Source organism: Augochlora pura, chromosome 3, assembly GCF_028453695.1.
Source record: "Augochlora pura isolate Apur16 chromosome 3, APUR_v2.2.1, whole genome shotgun sequence".
Lineage (NCBI taxonomy): Eukaryota > Metazoa > Arthropoda > Insecta > Hymenoptera > Halictidae > Augochlora > Augochlora pura.
Genome location: NC_135774.1, coordinates 9,288,263 through 9,309,136, shown reverse-complemented (window position 1 = coordinate 9,309,136; position 20,874 = coordinate 9,288,263). Strand labels below are relative to the sequence as shown.

Here is a 20,874-nt window from a genome sequence, read left to right as displayed (position 1 = left end):
TAAGACCAGGCGGTCGAAGGCGTAAAAGGTCTGCGGAGACAGTAGCGGGGCAGCAGTAACTCATTTGCGAAAGTTCTGTTTTTATTTGAGCACCAGAACCTTCATCACCTGGCCCCGCAGCAGCAGCCGCGCGCGGACAGGCGTGTTGCGCACGTGTGGAGGAGCATTTGCACACGTGTTTGCATGGGGCCAGGTAAAGGTAATAGGCCTCGGGCCTGTCGGCTCTCCTCTGGATAATGACACAGCCGGAGCTTCGGGCACGTGCCTCACGCGATCCCCATTATCTCGATCCTCCGCCTCCTTCTCTCCTCTTATTCCCTTTTCCTGGGGAAGTTTACACTCGCCCTACTCCTTCGCCTCCTCCCCTCCCCCCTTTTATTTCGTTGGCTTCCGATGATCGTTACGGCAACCGAAAAGCTCATTTCTCGATTATTCAGCTGATCGCGTGTCGATTAATTGCGCTACATTTTGTAATTTTTCTGTCGAACGTTTGATTGGCTTCTAGTTTCTCATATTGACAATATAAATATGTATAACTATAAATGTTCTTTTGGCTTTGGAATTGTTATCATAATATAGTAATATTTAGTGATATACATGTGTCTTAGACAATTTGTTGTTATACATATTAATGTTAGATAATGTATTATCTGATGTAAGCCCGAGGGAACATGTTTTGATCAATAACTTAAAGTATTTATTATTTATATTTGTTAGATAATTTGTCATTGTACGTGTATCAGGTAATTTATTATTATACATGAACATTAAAGATTCAGTATCATATCTGTATATTAGGTAATCTATTATTTTACATGTACATTTAAAAATCTATTATTATAACTGTATATTAAACAGATACTATTAAACAAATATACGTCATTAGATGTAAGATATGCCTGCAATAGTAAGCTCCATAACGTCTGTTTGATTTTACACGCTGCAAGGAATTTTCAGAACCAATATATGAATATTTCTATTGGAATAGATTGAGATAAAAAATGATGACATAAACACATTCGAAGATGAGTGAAATATGGTTGCAATAGTTCAACTCCTGCGATCGAGGACGAGGAGAGAAATTACCTCGCTGTGATTGGTTGATGATTCACCACTGAAACATGACTGTTTCGACCAATATACATTATACGTCGCTCTACGAATCGTAGATTGATCGAAACAATATTCAGTATTGAATTAATTGTGTTCTTTATTTTTCTCTTAGATCTATTATAAATTATAACGTGATACCCGCTTGTACATGTTATTCAGTCGAATCCTAAATAATAGTTAGTACTCACTATTATATTATAGTAAATAGTACTATTTGAAATCGTACTTGTACAATATGTAGTATTATTTAAATTCATGCTTGATTCATTGCTCCATCATCTATATTTATAAGATCCACTTTGCAATTATTTATACAACCACGTTCACATTTTCCTTAACTAATCGCTTCGAATAAAATACATACAGTATGTATTATACAGGTTACATTTACACTCAGTTTTCGTTAACTGTCTTACGCGAATAACGATTACGTTCATCACCAATAAAAACGGACATTCACGAAAAATCGCGAATCACCATGAAAACTGGGAACGCGATCAAATTCAGTGACTCAAAAGTAGCAGTTCTTAGTCATCGCCGATCTTCGCCGTATCTGGCACGCGGCAGTGCCGAAGTGGCGTCAGTTACGGAGAGAATTCTCCGATGAAGTCAGCGAAGTCGAGAGCAGGAGGTGCTCGCGTCTCAATTTCTCGAAGAAATTTATTCCGGCGTGAAGCAGAAGGTCCTTCGCGGCCAGGGCGCAATAAAACCGTGATGTATGGTGAACGTTTGGGCAACCGATTGCACGAAGTGCAGTGCGAACGAAGATTTAACCATTTGGCTACGGCAGACTTTGACACGCACCGCCCGTACGGTACGGTACGAATTAACTCGCGACATCCACTGGGTACGGTAAAGTTTTTCGTTTAGACTTGCATTTCTGAGGAAGTATATTAAAATATTCAAAATACTGAATTCCATTTCATTAAACCAATATTACTTGAAGTGAGCATTAATATTAAGCTTTTTTACAATATTTAATAATCAAGATAATAAACGAGCGAAGCAGTGTGGAATTTAATCCGGACGCCTATTGACGCCTACAGTGCCAGGAAGCCAACATGTTTCGGACGCCAATAGGTGCCAGGAATCGTCAAAGGGTTAAACGGTAGCCATCCTTCGATCGAGTTAAGGACGAGAATCCTCCGAAGCTGTGGGACAGCGCGTTATTCATCGGTTTTTACCCGTTCCCTTTCCCGGCTCGTTTCGCCGCCCACCTCCGCATACCTGGCGCACCTTCCGATCGATTATCGATTCGCGTCGAGCCGGCATTGATACTGATGGATCCTGACGATGCAGATCGCTCTCCTTATTTTGTTCCTGTTCGCCGGCTTCCACGCTAACGATCCCACGGGCCGTACGCGCGCGCCCCCTTGACGCGGCTCTAATTAGGTTGAGAGTCGCCGAATGGGATCGCGGGGCCCCCCCTCTCCCCCCCACTCCCCTCCCCTACTGATCCGGAACGGATATCGAGATATTGATGAACTGTCAGCGGTCATGCCCGGTACCGCAGATCCATGCCCCGCGCACGTTTCGCCGAGAGATTCATCGTAACGGTGCACAGTTTGCGACCTGTTCGACGCGCGCCGTGAATATTTCTCGTCGACTTTTGTCCCGCTGCTTTTTGGTTCGCGCTTTCTTGCGTCCACTCTTTTATCGCTTTCGCGCTCGATGTTCATTTCGCGGGGCGTATTTGATACACGATTTTTCTATCGTTCTTTGTGACAAGATTTTATTTGGATGGCTGGTAAGAGATGAGAATATGAATAATTCGAATAGGGTAAGAGATAAGAATTGAATGAACGTAGTCGAAATTACCGAACAAAAATCGAGACAACAATAATTAGTATCATTATTATTAACTATTTGTAACTACTTCGCAAATCTTAAAATCCGAATAAGATTTTAGTAGGATAAAAATTCATTCAAATAAGGAGATATCTGTTGTTCGAATAAGGATCTACCTTTACAGGTATTAATTTGGAAAATAATTGCGTTGAACATAAATATACAAAATTTCCTTCTTTTTTAAATTATAAATTCAGTATAACGGAAACAAATGCGCCGTAATAGGTTATGTCAAGGACTGACTATAGATTTTACGTGATTATTGCAAAATGTGTGACTGAAATTTAGAACAATAAAATCTTAGAACGTTGACGTATCAATTTGATCATATTAATATTATTAAAGAAAGAAAGCGAACCATGCTTAGCTCCCATATTTTGTAATCGATGCAGAAAATATTTATCTTTCACAAAATTCTGGAATTTAGTTAATAAGTTAGATTTTTATTTCATAATGTCTTCAATGTACTTCTGAATTACCATAATTGCGCTCGTAAGAATGTTTATTTAAGCATGCAGCATTGCTACCGTGACTTCTGTCAATGAAGCAACGTTAACGCTCAATAATAAGAAACTGTTTTCGTGCAATATAGCCATGAATATTGCAAGTGGAACGCGTAAATAGCGAACAGAGGGGAAGATAAAAAAGCTAACGACTTATGTGTTTAGCACACAAATTACTTAAAAGCGGAAAGTGAACAACAGATAGGCAACGATCCACCCTAGGTTTTGTTTCGTTTCGCCGACCGGAAACAAGGAAATTGAATCCTCGCTTCCTCTTCCAACGACACGCTCCGTAAGCACCTGTTCCCAACGAACGCGAAACAACGAAGGCTACAGTTGCCGGAGAAGAGATTTTTACGAAAGGACGCGATCGTGGGAACGTCCCAATTTATGCTATTCGATTATCGTAGTAGTCGCATGAGCAATCCTGCTATGTTTTATTTCTTCCGACGCAATATGTAAATATCTGAATAATATTTGAATGAATATCTGAATAATATTTCAATGAATATTTTAAGAATAATTCCTCCTTCTAACGACACAATTATTATAATATTCTAATCATCACTTTTTGCAATATTTTGCAACAAATGGTTTTTATAAATCGGGTCTAAGTTAGGATTATTATACCGCGGACGTGTAAAATAAGAATTGCTAGAGCTACTTGCCATAAATATCAAATTCAGTAATTATATAAACATTAATCGAAAGAAAAATATTTTTCGCTGATTAGAGGACACGAAAACGAGAATGTTATTACCTTTTAATAACATAAAAGCTTCCTTGGGTTACGTACATTTGCACGCGCGGTAAGAGCATGAAGAAACGCATTGTACTAATTACTTGACATGGAGACATTTATGCAAATTTTCATGTTCGCGTGACATTTTAGAAAAATTAGTGTTAAAGGAGAAATTCCGTCGTCGACGAAAAAATTATTCTTCGTGGAAATAAAGGGAAAATGCATGTTAAAGAGTCTAATTTTCTTGCAATTTAAACATTTATCATAACATATCATAAAGATGGTATGTATGTAGCAGTTAACATGTAATGTTTTCTCAGATGGTAAAATCGAATTGTAATCTTACATAGCGTTCCAAAAATATTAGTTTTCCGTTCCACCAAACGTTCGGGAAATAGGTTAACTTTGAAATACGACACCGGTTTTGAAGGTTGCTAGTGTCAGTCATTATAATGACTCCATTGAGAAACGGGTAATTCTGCGAAAATAGAATGGATGAAGTTGTGCAGGTAATATCATTTTTCAAGTAAAATTTTACAGAAACTACAGTGATGTATACAATTATAGAGACTCGTGGTAACTTTTACATTTTATTGACATTTAAACGAAAACCAAACCATATTTTATTAATATAATAGGATTGTTATATTTACGATCACTAATTTATATGTAATGTTATTACGAAACACCATATTTACATGTTTTCATACTAGATATTAAATATTATATTATACTATATTAGAAATACTATACTAGATATAGTATAGATGTAGATATTATATTATAGACAATTATATAATATAGATATTAGACATATATTGTATTAGAAATTAAAACTATTAGAAATAATTAACATTATTAATTACTATTATTTTTGATACCATTTATATAATATTAAAAATATCTTTATTTTCTATCTTTTCTAATATTTTCAATTTCTAATATAATATAAATTTAATAACCACATATATTAATATCTAATATACTATTTCTAATACAGTATAATATAATATTTAATTTCACAATTAACATTAAGCTCTCGCTTAAATATCCCTAAAAATGTAAAAGTTACACCGAGTCTATAATTGTTCGCACCACTGTAGATATAAATAGGAACACGGTAACCTGCCGATTAGATCATTCTAGTCCACTAAACGTCGGGGATTTCTGGCAGCATGGTCTGTTTGCTCAATTGTGACAATGCATCTCCAATTCATCGAGTTTATTTATCGACTCGAACGCGTAGACCAGGACCACAATTGTTCGAATAGAATTACTTCCTTCCGGGATTTAATGCTCTTTAATTCTAACCTTACTGCTTCTACTATTCGAAACTATAATGTACTAAAATGTAACTAAAATGTAGGTGCGTCAATTAACCTTTTGCCCTCGAAGCTATATTAACTGGAAAATCTGAAACCATTTTCCTGACTTTATATTATTTCCGTTTTACGTGGCAAAGTGCATTTTATGCATAGGAAATTGATTCTCGTGAGTCGTAACAACAGTTTCACTTTTAATAATTTTCTAAATCTAACCTTTGTTGGTATGAAGTTTATTTTGGAACGTGACAGAACAATCCTTGCGATGCCTCAGAGTCATCACTTAAGTGCAAAGGGTTAATACAGTTCTAGAGCACAGAGGTAAATGTTTGCCCGTTCCATTGTTTATTCATTTTTTAATTGCTAAGCCATCGTTCATGTTTGCTGTCATTTCGTACCTTTTTCATTCCCACTTTAATTTAGCCAATTCAACATTTGCACTGGAATAAATTATGTTACATTTACGTTGATATTTGACAAAAATTTATATTTATATTATGTCATAGTTAAACTGCGATTTATTTCATTCGCTTTATTCCAAATCTATTGTTAAATTTGTTCAGTCACTTTCATTTTGTATTTATCGTTTCAAAATCTATTTTGGTTCGGTCATTTTTATTTTAAAATTTGTTTCGAGATCCACTATCCTTAACATCGTCTTGATTTTATCGTTTCAAGATCTGTTCAACATTTCAGTGCAGCTATAAAAGGAATAGTCGGCAACACTTTTACCCGATAATTTTCGCGTTCCGCGTGCAAGTACGATCCTTGAATTAATTTCGGCAGTGAGCGCCACGCCGCTCGTTTAGTAACTTCCACAGCAAAAAGGTTAACCAGTCCGCCGAAATTTTGCGCTGGCTCCGAAATAATACCGGACAATAATACTTGGCGAAAAGATACGCCATCGGAGTCTCGATCTCGAAAGTAACGGCCCAGGCCGTGGACCAACAAAAGGTAATTTTAAACGTGACAAACAGGTTGTTCTCCCGCGTACATTTTTCAGCGCTCGCGCTCGCGCAAGAGGGATCTCTCGCTAAACGAATTATGAGTCAGCCGATCTCGTTTCGAGTCTTTTACCATTGAACGTGCCATCGTCGGTCAAACAAATGGTTGTCTCGAATTTTTTATTTTGTATTTTTCTTCGGTTATGCACGTATTGCAATAAGGATTGAACAATGTTTAAATTAACTCGCTCAGTTTTATTGTAAATTAATGAAATTTTATTTTGAAAAGTATATTTAAGAGACTAATATAAAAATAATATTGTACTATATATATAATTACAGTATGATGTTATAAATACTATATAATATTATACTATGCTATACTTTAAATACGTATAATAATTCTAACAACACTGTGCAAGCGATGACAGTTGGTTAAAGATATAAATTAGCAAATTGAATTCAATAGTTATTTACAAATTGGTAATCATCATTACAGATATCTAATCTGCAACAAATATTTATTAAATCTCTGTGAATTTTAAAGTTTATTACAAATTTATATACTCTCTAAGAGAACAGTACAGACATCATTACTAATACATAAATCTATGATAATCATTTATCAGTCGATTATTAGATTTAATAAGAACTTTATCACAAACAATTTAATTAAAAATAAGAGATTTGCGAAAAGGCAAGATCAGATTCGCGGAAGTGTCCTTTGGAATACAACAAAATCCTGCATTGTTTTCAATTTGTTTTCGCCGCAAGAAATCTGGTACACTCCCGACCGAAAATTTTGAGAAACCGAGCTACGAACGCGGTGAATTGCGTAAAGATCCGCGGCCTAATGAAAACCATAATAGCATCGGTTCGATCATACCGCGGACACACCTTTCATGACGCGCGGTTCGCCGCAGCCGCTGGATGACTCGTTCCCTTTTCCCAGATTCGATTACTCGCGCCCGAAACCGGTGAGTCGAACCTCGGCCGCTAAATATAAAAATTGCTTCACGACCGAGCGAAGACGAAGACGCGGCCGGGCGCTGGGCCGCGGATATGATAGAATCCGTAATGAGCTACGGGAACGACCGGCGAAAACGAGATAAACCGCGCGCCGCTTCTATCGCCGCGTTCTCCCCAGCTCCGCGGATCGAATTAATTACTATTTCAGATAACTTCGCTACGCCGACACAGCCGGGCAGCTTCGCGGCGGATAAACTAGTTTCTCCCCTTTGTCCGCTAAATTTCTATTATGACGGAAACTTTTCACTCGGAATTCCGGGAAGCTCGTTGCTCTTTATCGCGGCCTGCCTCCATGTGATAAGGACCTTGTCACGCCTTGCAAATTACACATTGTCGAATGCTCTACGAAACAGCACGAAACACCATGGGGACTAGAGAGTCGCGATGCCGGTGTTCTCTTAATTTGCCGCTTCTGTTTTATAAGGCTACTCGTATGTCACTTTTAATCGACCGTTGCGTTCGACACTTTCATTGCCGATCCAATAAATAAAAAATTACGTACAGTGGTCTGTTTATTTCTTTTTAGTCGCTATTTTTAACATCTTTTGGCAAAGTAATTTCTGCAACATCTCACAAAATACTCTTTTAATAGTATCACTCGAAATTGCATTTTTATGACACTGGTATTATATTATTTTTGCATTGGACTGTTGTTATAGAGATTGATATAATTTCGGGTTAGAACGACGGAATAACAATTAACAATGAACATTATCAATTGATTGTATCAGATTTCATCCTACGTATCTAGTGATTTTATTAGCAATGTTACTATGATATACACACCAATTGTTCTCTGTAATTTTCATCAGCAATCTATATATTAAAATCTCGAAAATAATTTTTAGTTTAACCTTAAAACGACTCCGTGGGGTTGCTAACGTACCCTCAACATTTTTAAATTACCTAAAAATTAAATTAGTAAATAAATAAAGTAAATTAGAAAATAAATACTAAGACATCGAGATTTTCCTTGCCTCCCTAACTCTATCTTGATACTAATAAATATCAATTTGATTATTAAGCCTTTATGCTGACTCGTCCACATTCCCATGATGTCATTTATGCCAAAAAATACAAGTCATCCTAGGGCCAAGTTAACAATTTCAAATTATTATTCAAACTTTATTGACAGCTTCTGAGACGTTTCGTTGAAGTGTCCGCGTCTTTATTTGACCATAGAGAAACGAATTTCTATGAAATCATTTCGATGATAGTCAGCGGAGTTGCTCCTTTCCGAGCACGTGTAACTGGACCGACGCGGTGTGTTGCGCTAGGTCCGGAATACTCGGACCGAGACACCCTGATTTCGACCACCTTAGACGACTTTCTTCGACGCGCGGCCTTATGCATCTATGAATAGCAAAGCGATTTCGAACGTTGGGAGAGGACGTATCTCTTTTTTGGTCACGGAAACGGGGACTGGAAAAGCTGAGTGGCTCCACTGTGACTTTTCCGGTTGGCTATTATAATCCTCGCTGTGAATGGAACCATATGTTGCCCTTTTTTTCTTATCTCGGTGTCAATTGGATCGATCGCCTTGACTCGGTAAGTCAGGGGGATTCTCGTCGGTAGACTGTAGAGCTTTTGTGCATTTCCTGTTCGCCGGGAAGACTCTTTTCGACGATGCGAGGCATTTGATTGTTTTATATAGCGTAAAATAATTCATGAACATGGAAATTGACACGACGATATGCGATCTAGTTAATAATTTAGCTGCGTCGATGTATTTTTCGGATCAATTTTGTACGCGTTTAATCGATCACGTTGACTGCAATTTCCCTCGACAAGTTGTTCTAGAATTATTGTTATGAACATGTTGCACAAGCACTTGTCAACGTGTCAATTCAAAAATGTTTAAATCACGTAGAAAAATGCAAAACAGAATTCTATTTCATTTAAATGATTAAATAAATAAAACAGAAGAGAATCTCAAAGAAAGCTGAGCAAGATCGCATCATGAGCTGGAAGAATACCGTTTTAAAAATCGTCGACAAAATTCAGTGTCGATGAAATCGCGTGATCGCACAGATCGTCGACGAAGCGAGGTTAACGTTTCGGTTTAGCCGAGATACTACGACGATTACGCGTCCGTGCGTCGCGACCAATTTGGCCATCGGTTTAGATCGCATCTTCGTGGGGCAGGGTTGCAAGAGCAACCGTGTGCGTAAGATGGCGGCGGGAGGTCGGGATCCCGATTCCGTATTCCACGAAGGGACCGTCGTCCCGATCGGCGCTGGGCAAGGTGGTTCATTGAGGAAGAAGACCCGATGCAGCGGGAATGGTGAAATGGTAGATCGAAGCGGGAGATTAGCGGAGTATTAATCAGAGCGAGCCGAGCCGAGCCGAGAGTTCGCTGGCCATGCCGCCCACGTAACGGAGCGACGATGACCTAACATCCTGCATATCGCACGGTAAACCACGGTGCTGCTCCGGATCTGTCGAACGGTTCTGCACAGACGCGCTCGTCGATGGAAAAACGAACTCGGCGAGCCGACGAAAGCGAGAGTGAAGACTCTATCCGACGGGCTCTAGGCGGGATTTGTTTCACAACGCGTTGCCTGTGCGACGAAAAAAACAGACTTTCCCGATGATGCCAATGAACTTCCCGCGGATGCTTGCCAATGTCTGAAATGTTTGGAACTTGGGGAAACGTCGTATGCCAGAGCCAAGAGTCTCTAAACGTCGCCCAGCTGCGAGATACTAGGTTAATCCTTTATGATAAGAGACATTTCTCAAACCCATTTATTGGGGCTAATTTATTCGAGCCAGACAAATTAATTGTAACCTATTTAAATGTCGTACACTTCCAGTGAAGCGGTATAGTCCTGACGCGACAACAAGGCGTCTTCGTGTTTACGTTCCCTCTATTACTAGCTGCGGCAGTGGGGCAGAGGCAGGGAGAGGGGGAAAGTACACGTAATGGTGCCTTCTTGTCACGTGAGGACTATACCGATTCACTGAAAGTGTACGCTTTATTGCAATATATGTTTCCTATGACATTTAAATAATTTGTCCAGCTTGAATAATATTGCACGATTCAATGGAGATGTATTCTTATGGAAGCAATGATGATTGGCAATCGTTCTCATATTTTTAAGAATTTGAAGAAACATTTTTCGTAATAGGTAAAAGTGAGAACTCGTCGAAGAATTAAAATTCAAATCAAATTCTTTACAATGCTTTAAATAGATAAGGTTATATATTATAAGGAAAGTTTCTTTATTATTTAAATACTTTGTTAGAATAAAGATATGAAGGACAGCTTCCCTTGAGAAAAATATTAAAAGAAAATACTTTAATTAAAACTTGTATTAAAACCTTATTGACATTCTATTGTAACAGTACATTTATGAGGCACTAAAATACAGCTGCTTTATATTAATTTCTGAAAGTAGCAATGGGACACTTTTGCGACAGGTAACAAGCATGTTCCATAAATAACCGACAAATGTTTCTTCGCGATTCAAATAATCGTAAATTAAAAAAAATTAGCGAGCCGTCATTTTGACGGGTTCGGTGAACCCAGCGTCCGATAAAAATTGTCAAATACGGTTTTCGACACCGACCGTATAAGTCGCTGTACATCGGCGAGCTTGAACATCGACGCCTCCGGTCCGACAAAAGAAAAACTGCTCCGACGCCAATACAAACACGCTGGAAAGGATGAAGAACCGGCGACCGGTGAATATATTAAATCACCGCGTGCGTGGGCGTCTTTTTTTAAAAGCCACACGATACGGGATTAAGGAAGCCCGCGGCGAAGGAAACGCGGTGTCCGATGACGGCGGATAAATCGCGTGGATCCATCCCTAGGTACGATTCTTCGATTCTATGTATACCGTGTATCGTCGCGGGACGCTATTTCGAGAGAATTAATGCGAGAAAAGGACGGCGAGACACCGTGATGGCGATCGGATGCGTTCGCCCCGCGTTAGATTAACGAGGACGCGCGCTCGTAAAGCTTCTACGGGCTGGCCTAAATATAAGCGCCTACGAAGTTTCTCGTAACGAACGATGTAATCCGGACTTCCTGCGGCTTTGGATATCCCGAACACGAGCGCGACTCTCGTTCTTTATTTGCCTCCTCGGCGAGCGCGGACCATTGTCTTTACGGAAACAATGTACGAAGAGTCGAACGCGAGTAGCTGAAACCGGGGAACAAAGTTGAGAGAACCTATTCACGATTTTTCCGTTCGGTGAACAGTAGCTTCGGAGCAGCGTGCCGCGTTTCCACGGACGAGAGTTATGGTGTTTTTCGTAATCGATGGAGTGCGCGTCCTTAGGCTGTTTCAGCAGCCTCCGCCAATGCTTTATTTTCGAATGTCGCTTTACAGATGTTAGAGAAAAGTTTACTAATAGGTTGCCTATTGTAAAAGAAAAATGAAGTTACTATTAATATATATATATATTGTTGCAATCAACAAATTTGTCTATTTAATTATTAGATTGTTGTCGTCTTCTTGAATTTCAATTTCCGTGAACAGATTTTGAAAAACTGGATTTTAAACGAACTGTGTTCTTCACACGAATGATTTTTGTAAATAAAAGTTTAGTTGTTTATTACTCGTACAGAAAATATGAAGCCTGTCAAATAAGAAGCAAGTTCTATTCTAATTAATATTCTTTCTTATTAAACAACGTGCTTATTAATTAAAAATGTTCTTTTTATCAGGAAAACAGCAGCAAATTGTCACTGCTCGAATTAATACGAAATAAAAAGTAGTAAAGTAGAAAATTAAAATAACAAACACGTCGAAAGAATTTTGAAATATTATTAACCTATTTTTCAAGCTATTAATAAAGATAATTTCTATGTTGCATGAAGTCCTGCGAATTCATTACAGCTACTGATTTATTTCATTTAATTATAATATCTTAAATTAGTTTAGGGGTGAACGTATATGAATCGATAAATATTATAGTTTGATTTGACAATAAAATTTCTTAATGTACAGACTGTCGCCCACGTGTTATTAATTAACACGTTAAACGAATTTACCAAATGTCCGTTGGACATTGTAAAGCTCTAATTGAATAATAAAAGAAGGAAAAATGTATCTACCAGAGGATGTGATCTTCCTTACGTGTTTGCCGTCTTGGGGATGCTAAGTAGTAGCGTGTGCCGAGGAAAGGGCAACGGAGTCGTAAAAACCGCCGAAATCTGTACTCAGGTCGAGTGCAACGTCCATAAACCTGCGAGACATTACCTGACAGCTTGGAACATTGTCCACGGACGTTTGACCACGTCCAGCGAGCAGATGCCACAAAATGGAAATTATCCTCGTGTATCAAGTATGCGCGCCAGATGGGATTTGAAAATTCTGGTGAACGAAATTTCGAAAGTAGAAATGCTTGCCTTCCTTGCGAGATTGCGGATTTTAAATAAGAAGAAAAATTCAAAATTTCTGAATTCCTAAATTTTTCTTAAAATTATAATTATTCGAAGGGTAAAGAAAATGAGAACCGGTTGAAAAACTGTTCGCTGCATAATCCCTTAGCGATAACGAAGAAACCTCATCGAACGAAATGAAATGGACAATAAATAAAAAAGAAAAGTAAAAAATTGATAATTAAAGTGGTAAATCATTTCATATATTTGGTTACATATTTTTCAAAAAAGACGCGCTGTTCGAGTGTTAACATTAAAATTATTAAATATTAAGGATGCTTCCAATAAGAATAACAATACTAAAATTCACATATTTCGCCATTGTTGCTGTTACGCTTCGATTAAGAGATCTGGTTAATTATTTCTTACGAAAAGTTTTTACAATTTTAACAATTCTGAAATATATAATTTCGCCGCGGCAGGCATTTAGCGTGAAACGAATTTAGGTGTCGAACTTGTAAGTCGGCGAGCATCGGGGCACCCAGTATTTCTCTTGTCCGATGGTATATCGATCACGGTGTCGTCCCCTTCGAACAGATCGATCCCCGTATCGGCGGATCGCGGAACGAAAAATCGCGACTCTGTCAAGCCGCTCGTGCCGGCATCAGCCTTCGTTGTCTCGTATAAATTACTCGGCCGGACCCCGGTCGACCTTTCGCGCAGACTTTTCCGCGGACGGAGCCGACGTAACCGATGCCATTACCCGTGTTTCCTCGTTCTGTCGGCATTATTTATATCCGTCGTCGCCGGAGGAGCTGGAGCAGAAACGTTTATTCGTGGCCCGCGTGACTCACGAGACGCTCTCGCGAAAGCGAGACGAAACACCTCTCTCTCTCTCCCTCCTCTCCCTTGTCCATCGTCCTACCGATGGCGCCAAACACTGACTTCGATTTTGGGAAAAAAGGATGACTCTAAAGGGTGACGCTGCGAGTGTACGGGTGCCCGAAATTTACGATAAAAGAGTACAGTTGCTTCGAGTCGGTTCCGAATCCTGAAGTATGCACATATTCGATGTCGCAGATTCGAGATTTTATATCTTCACTTTGATTTTAAGCTCTATTGCGATCCGAGACGCGCGCGCATTTTACAGGCGCATAATAACACTCTTTGATTTAAGTATTTTTAATTGCTTGTGACTCGTAACAAAGTTAACAGTTTTCTCGAATTCAGCGACTGACAATCTTCATGTTCTTCGTTTTATTTAATTTATTTTTTAAAAAGAATAAAAATTAAATTTACGTTCGAGTTCTAGATAAATTTAAGTTCTAAGCTCGGACAAAAATGTTTGAGGAGCGTCGGTTTTTAATCGTTTATCATTCCAAGTAATCGTATTTTTGGTAAACAATTTTGTAGTCATTCTCTAGTAAAATAATTCCTCTAGTATCTCTTAAAAAATTGGATCTCTTGACCCAATTATACAATAGTTATTTGATTTTAAAAGGTGTATGAAAAGTTTTTTTCATTTCACTGTGTAGATGTCCCAATTATCCCCGGATTAAAAACTTAAAAACGTATAGAAGAAGAGAAATTTTATACATAAATTGTCACCTCACCCTGAATCTAACATGTTAATACGTGATCGTAATAAAAAAAAATATAGATCATCGATTTATGTATAATAATTAATCCGGGGGGTACGAAATGGTCGAGCCGGGAAATTTAGAAAATTTACATTGTTCCGATGCCAAAAATTGTAGCCTGCTTCGAAACCGGCCTGAAACTCCCCAAATGTTGTAACCCGTATTGGTATACGAGAATGTGAATATTTAGAATGCCCGGTACCGAGGCCGGGTCGGGACGCGTTTTTGTTTTATAGTTCAAAAGTGTCCGGGATTCCCGGGAGGCCTCGGGATTTTCCCGAATTCCGAGGAGTCGAGTAAAACATTTTGGGTCTACGTTCGTCCGCAGAGTCCCCAAATTCTCCGCGAAATTCTCTAATAGCAAAAGCGACGAGTATAATGATCCTTCCTGTGTTTTTTTTCAAATAATTTCATACTTTCCAAAATTTTAGGAACTCGCACAACCCTAATGAAGATTGGTATACTGACAAGAGAAAAGAGACACTGCGCGGTGGAGTGAAATTACGACGTTGCATAAAAATGAAAAAACTTTTGATAGAAATTTGGTGAAGCAGTGATCCTTTTTTGAAATTGCTGACATATTACAGAATAAGTGAAAGATAAGTAGAACACGGTGTGAACATTTTTTAACTTCGGAAATTTATGTGAAACTTGAAATATTTTAAATTGTAATTTATCCAATATTACGCAGTTATACAGTTGGTTCGTTTTGATGAAATATTATGCATCAGTTTCTACAGATTTTCGCACGTTGATTTCAAGTAAAAATTCATCTGACATTTCAGGATTTTTAAAACAAATCGATTCGATGGAGAAGCTAACGAGATCGTGATTGTTTCATTGGAGCACGACTCGATAACTCGTTGATTCTTTTTTTAAATCCCGAAGCGATAGATCAATTTCTGTAACCGGATCTGCGAATCAAAACCTACAATAAATGATATAAATCACAATTTTGTGGGCACATTTCACTTTTAACATAAATTTTCAAAATTAACTATGCCGACGCCAAATACATTTACCTTTTTTTCTTCGCAATGTCCGAGGCACACTAATTTACCTTGGGACAAATGTGACTCGGCGTTTTGCCTTCCCTTGTTTTGCAACGTTTAAGCTTTAACCTGAAATCATCGCCGTGTCCCATTTCTGTCAAAAGTGCTATAACTTTGACAAAACTTCGCCACCTCGCTCCGCTGCGCGGCGCCGCGGCGCCTAATCACGCTTATCGTTCTCGCAAATGAAAGTTTATCGTCGCCGAGCGGTTAGAAGAGCGCGACGAAACCGGAGAACCCGCTTCGTCCCTAAGGAGACATTAATGGAGAACGAGCCGAAGCTTGTCCAGGCACCTGTTATTTAACCTACTGTTCATCCCGAGCTACTGCCGTCGATGGATGTCGACTGAGACATTCTTCCTTTCGAGAACAGCTCTTGCCACTTAGGAGAACTGTACGCGATAGCATTATTGCACGCGCGTTTAAACAAAAGTATGAATTTTATTTATGGGCCCATTTATTAGAATCTTTTTGGTACTGTGTTCACTTAATTATATCGTCAGGTGATTATAAATCGATAGGAACTGATGGAAATGTTCAGACCAAAGCAGAAATTAAAACTAACGAATTGTTTGTATAATATTATAGAGTTTAACGCAAGTTCTAGTTTAACAAAACGCGACAGAATTATCACGTTTCATTGACAATAATTATACAGTGGTGGCGCCATTTTATACACCACGCGATAGACGTGAAAAAATGGCTTTATGGTTCCTCATCGACGGAACGATGTACGTAGAAAGTTAATAAAAAGAATTTTACATGAATTACAACGAAAATAAAGCTAATTGCAACTGTAGTCTCCCATTGTTTCATGACGATTTATAACGCAACTTTATTTCCAAAAAATTTTATCGATCAATTTATCGAATTATTTAATACCAAATGCAACAATATTTTTGCTACATTTGATCCTTTAATTAAAGATTATCATTTACCATTAAAGAAAAAGCAAATGTCACAGCTTGTCTTTGCATTCTTTCTTCTTCAAAGACTGTTAATCGTAAATAGAATATTAATTTCTTGTAATTTATTACTTTTATTTCATTCATCGCTGTCCATAATTGTAAAATGTAGCTGAATTAAATAAAAAAATAGACTAAATAAAACAAAGAACATAATAATCGTTAGACGCTTCAACTTCTTCAGGAATATTCTATGCAAACGTTTAGTTTTCTTAAAATTATGATTATTCTAAGTGTAAAGAAGAACGAGAATCGGTTGAAAGACTATTCGCTACAGAATCAAAACCTCGACGAATGAAATGAGATATGAGTGATAAATGAAGATAAAAATTCTGCTATAAAAATTCATTTCCGAAGAGGTTAAGAATGAGTAAACCTCCGAGAAGAAACAGGGGTCGCCAGATTTCCCAGTGGGACGCTAAACGCCGTCGCGGATCAATTCGAAATCCAGTAGGAGCGTAATTGCAGAGATCGTACCTAATATCTCAATAACGGCGCGCGTTTGCGAAAGAAGAAACAACGCTGTTTCGCAGTCGTCGCGGCTAAATGAAAGTCGATATTTCATTACCGAAGTCCCAACCGGCACACGCTGGAACGGTGGAAGCTACTTGCCGCGAGTTTCTGGGACGAGGACTTAAAAGGAGAGCGTGGTCGTCCTAAACTCGTAGGAGTACTACTGTCGTTTTACGTTTCAATAAACTTTGCGGATCCCGGTTCTGAATTTTCGCGATCACCGTATACCTAAGAACGCGCGCCGTTCTGAAAAATCGATTTGCATGCCACCACCATCGGCGTTTCATGTCAACGGAGATAGTATTCTTGAATAACAATTCGGAATTGTCGACACGTCGCTTTATCCTGTTCTTTTGTTTGAGATAAAGTAAATTTATTTTGGGAAAAGCTCTGTACGAAATGCTACGCGCGCGTAGAGTTATGTCTATTTGATCATTATCCATAAAAATATACAGTATTCCGATAGGTGAAACTCTGATGCATTTTATTGAGAACAATTTACGCGGGAAGGATTCTAGATTGAAATGATCTATGCCTAAATTACCGGTTTTCGACACGATTTTTAAACATTAACGTTTCGCATAATCAGCATAAATATTTCCACGAATGATATTTATCGCTGTGTTCCTTTGTTTGACCAATGTTACCTTTATGCGAACAAATTATTCTATTCCAAATGGAATCGAATCGGAGTTCAATGAAATTTACAGCCTAAAGCATAGTTAATCAATTTCTAAGCTAACATTTCCACGAATCGACGTAATCGATTAAAAACTAATAACATATGAGATCATGCGATCATGCGATCATACGTCAGAATTCTAGCACGAGTAAATCGGCGGTCGTTTTTAAAAATAGTCGTTGCTTTCAAAACATTATTATCTTTTTCTGAAAAAAAGCATTTCTAGCTAATCCACGTTGTCAAATTAAACTAAGCCAAACTGATGATCGGTCTACAAAGATCGAATGTTAAAAGACGATTTAACAGATCTCCATGAAACGAATATTTTTCAAAACTAAGATCAGTCACGGTTTATTATTTTTTTTAACACTGAACTCAGCAACGTTGAAAGTAACTGGAACGATTTTTCTTGTAAAAAAAAAATAGAGAATGTGCTTGAATAGAGATATCTATTTACAAACATCGTAGTAATTTCAATAATCGTTAAATGATAAACATGAAATGAGTGATTCGACCGACACTGGTAGATTTAGCGTTAAATTTGTAGAAAGGTAACAAAAACTCCCTCGACGATCGATACACTGAGTCAAGGAGTTCCTCGATCATCAAAGTCAATAACCGAGTTCGCGGAAAGACGCTTCGTACACAACTCGTAATAAAGTCCCATTTCGAAACGGTTTGCTATAAATATATTCAATAATAGTTAGTCTAGTTCTATTCCACATCTTCTCTGCCAACAAAACTTGTATCAAACTATCTATAAAGTTGAGTCGCATCGTTGTTACAGTAAAAAGTTTGCAAACACGAATGTCTGTCGCCAGTTCATTCTCCAATAAACTTAAGTCAAATTGATGACTCGGTCACAGTTCTGTGTTCTACATGCAATATTCTTCTTCTTCTTTTTCTTCGTCAAACTTTAACCCTTATACGGTTCTCCGGATAAAATTTTACTTCCTCTTAATTTCAAATAAATAATTTCAAAATTCGTGCTGTAATTTGGCACACTTTCTAAAAATATGAGATTTATAAATAGATCAGTAATAATTAAATTACCAATAACTATATAACTGATAATTAGATTACTGACAACTAGATTATTGATAATAAAATTATATAACTTATATAAATATAATATTTATTTAATTTCAATACTAAGTTATGTAGAGTTTTACTGTAAAATTTCGGAGGAACCCTCTAAAGTTTAATAGAATGAGGAAGTCTCTAAAGCACGAAGGATCGTAAAACAAAAAACCGGTTATTTATTAAGGTCTATAAAATGTACTTCTGTGCCGTAATTTGACACACTGTTGAAAAAATTAGACTGCGAATCAAAAAACCAGAAACCTCTCGCGCGACTACACTAATTCGAGACCTCGATGTGCCGAAGCCAACCCCCAAAAAGCGCAGAAAATTTAACCAATTTGACTAATAAAATTTAAACTAAAAGGTAGATCGACAAAATTAACTTCGTTCAAACATACAGCAATAAAAACGAATTTTCAAACCAATCAATCATCAGTGTCATCCAGACTCTCAACCCTTTGCGCTCTGGTGACGATTCTAAAACACCGCTAAAAATTGTCGAATCAAGTTCCAAGATAATTTGTAAATTGTCATACTTCTAACCGTTTAAACAAACTAGTGCAACTGCTGTGCGAGTCACATTACTCAATTTCATATATAAAATCCTATAAATCGCATAAAATAGAAATACCGTAAATCGGATCGAAACTAAATCGGACATCGAGTTAAACGGCTTCGAGCGCAAAGGGTTAACAGTCACGTGCTAAAAGTAAATCAATATAAAAGGTACTCACCATCCTCGACCCTGTCTATCCCTGTACGCCGAGACAGCGAACCCGAACATGGAGGTGGTGTCGTACCGGTAAACCGTGGTGTGTTTGGTCTCCACGTTGAAGGCGTCCGTGGTCCTCGGCGGTGATCCGACAAAAGTCAAGCAGACAAGGCCTGCGAGAACGTTGGTCAACCACATCATTCTCACACGTTTTGTCACTGGTCGCACGGTCAGTCACTTTCATGCACGAACGAAGATCGGTACGGAACTGTCAGAGACACGGTTGGTTAGAATGAAGAACCGGAAGCCGGGTATTTACGGTGGCGATCACAGTCGCGATCCACACCCGGGCACGATCAGCTGCGATCGATGACGATCAGGATGCCGGTAACCGATGCACCGCGGACGACATGTGGCTTTTGCGAGAGAGAGAGCTCGGGGACACGGAGCCGAAGACGTCTGCTTGACGGACGGTCGCGGACAGACTGAGTCCGTTCTTTCAGTTACTCTTAACTCTGTTCCACTGGCCGCGCGGCTCCCACCCACTCGGTTCCGAAGTTGCGCTCCGCAGCACCGGGTCTCTGTGCTTGCGTGCCGCACAACTCCTACCCGACTGTGCGCCGCCGACCCTGTTTTTACTCGGTTTCTTCGCGTTTATCTACCCGCCACCGGCAGCAGTTCCTGCCGTAGGAATGCCGGAGAAGTGTTAACGCGGCGGACGGTCGAGCAGCAAATCCACCACCCCCTATCAACCCTTAATCGAGGACAGATCTAGGACAAAGGATAAGAAATGACTTATTCAATGTTTTTATTTTTGTATTAAAGTGAAGAATAATAGCAAGTACAGATCGAGCGGGGCATCCTATGATCAACTAAAAGTGGATCTAATTTTTTTTAGTAATTTAAAGTCGATATGATTGTGCACACATATGTACAATTGTGTACAATGTACACATATGTCCGATGTACAAAATTGAAATCTAGGAAATTTAATTTACAGTATGTATGTTGGCATGTTTTTATATATTTTTATTTCGTATTAAATTTGTCCTGTTTCGCATGGAGTTATTTAGTAATAACTGTGTTTTATTCAGTAATAACTGTGTTCTGTATATTTAGTAACAATATTCGGTAATTTATGTGTTAATGTCGATCAATTTGTCCTATAACAAATGGATGCTACCACGATCGAGATTCTAGGACAAATTATACTTCGTTATAGGATACCCCATTGTAATGAATCATTTGGTTCTTTTATATTTCGAATGTAACAAAATATCTTTAGAACGATATGAAACAAATGTTTCGTCTAATTTGAAAAGATTTATACTTTTTCTATAGAATATATATGTATATATGTTATCGTTTCCGGTACAGAACATATGCAGAGAGTA

The 20,874-nt window shown here is 38.3% G+C and overlaps 1 protein-coding gene across 2 annotated transcripts in view; it reads right to left on the bottom strand.

Moving 5' to 3' along the window:
- If (integrin subunit alpha inflated) overlaps positions 1-20,209 on the bottom strand; it is a 149,118-nt gene extending 128,909 nt beyond the window's left edge. For both annotated transcript variants that reach the window (XM_078197514.1, XM_078197515.1), the window contains exon 1: positions 19,503-20,209. In XM_078197514.1, the coding sequence (XP_078053640.1) occupies positions 19,503-19,681 (179 nt within the window). In that variant the 5' untranslated portion in view covers positions 19,682-20,209. The remainder of the gene's footprint in view (positions 1-19,502) is intronic.
- Between the last annotated feature and the right edge of the window lie 665 nt (positions 20,210-20,874).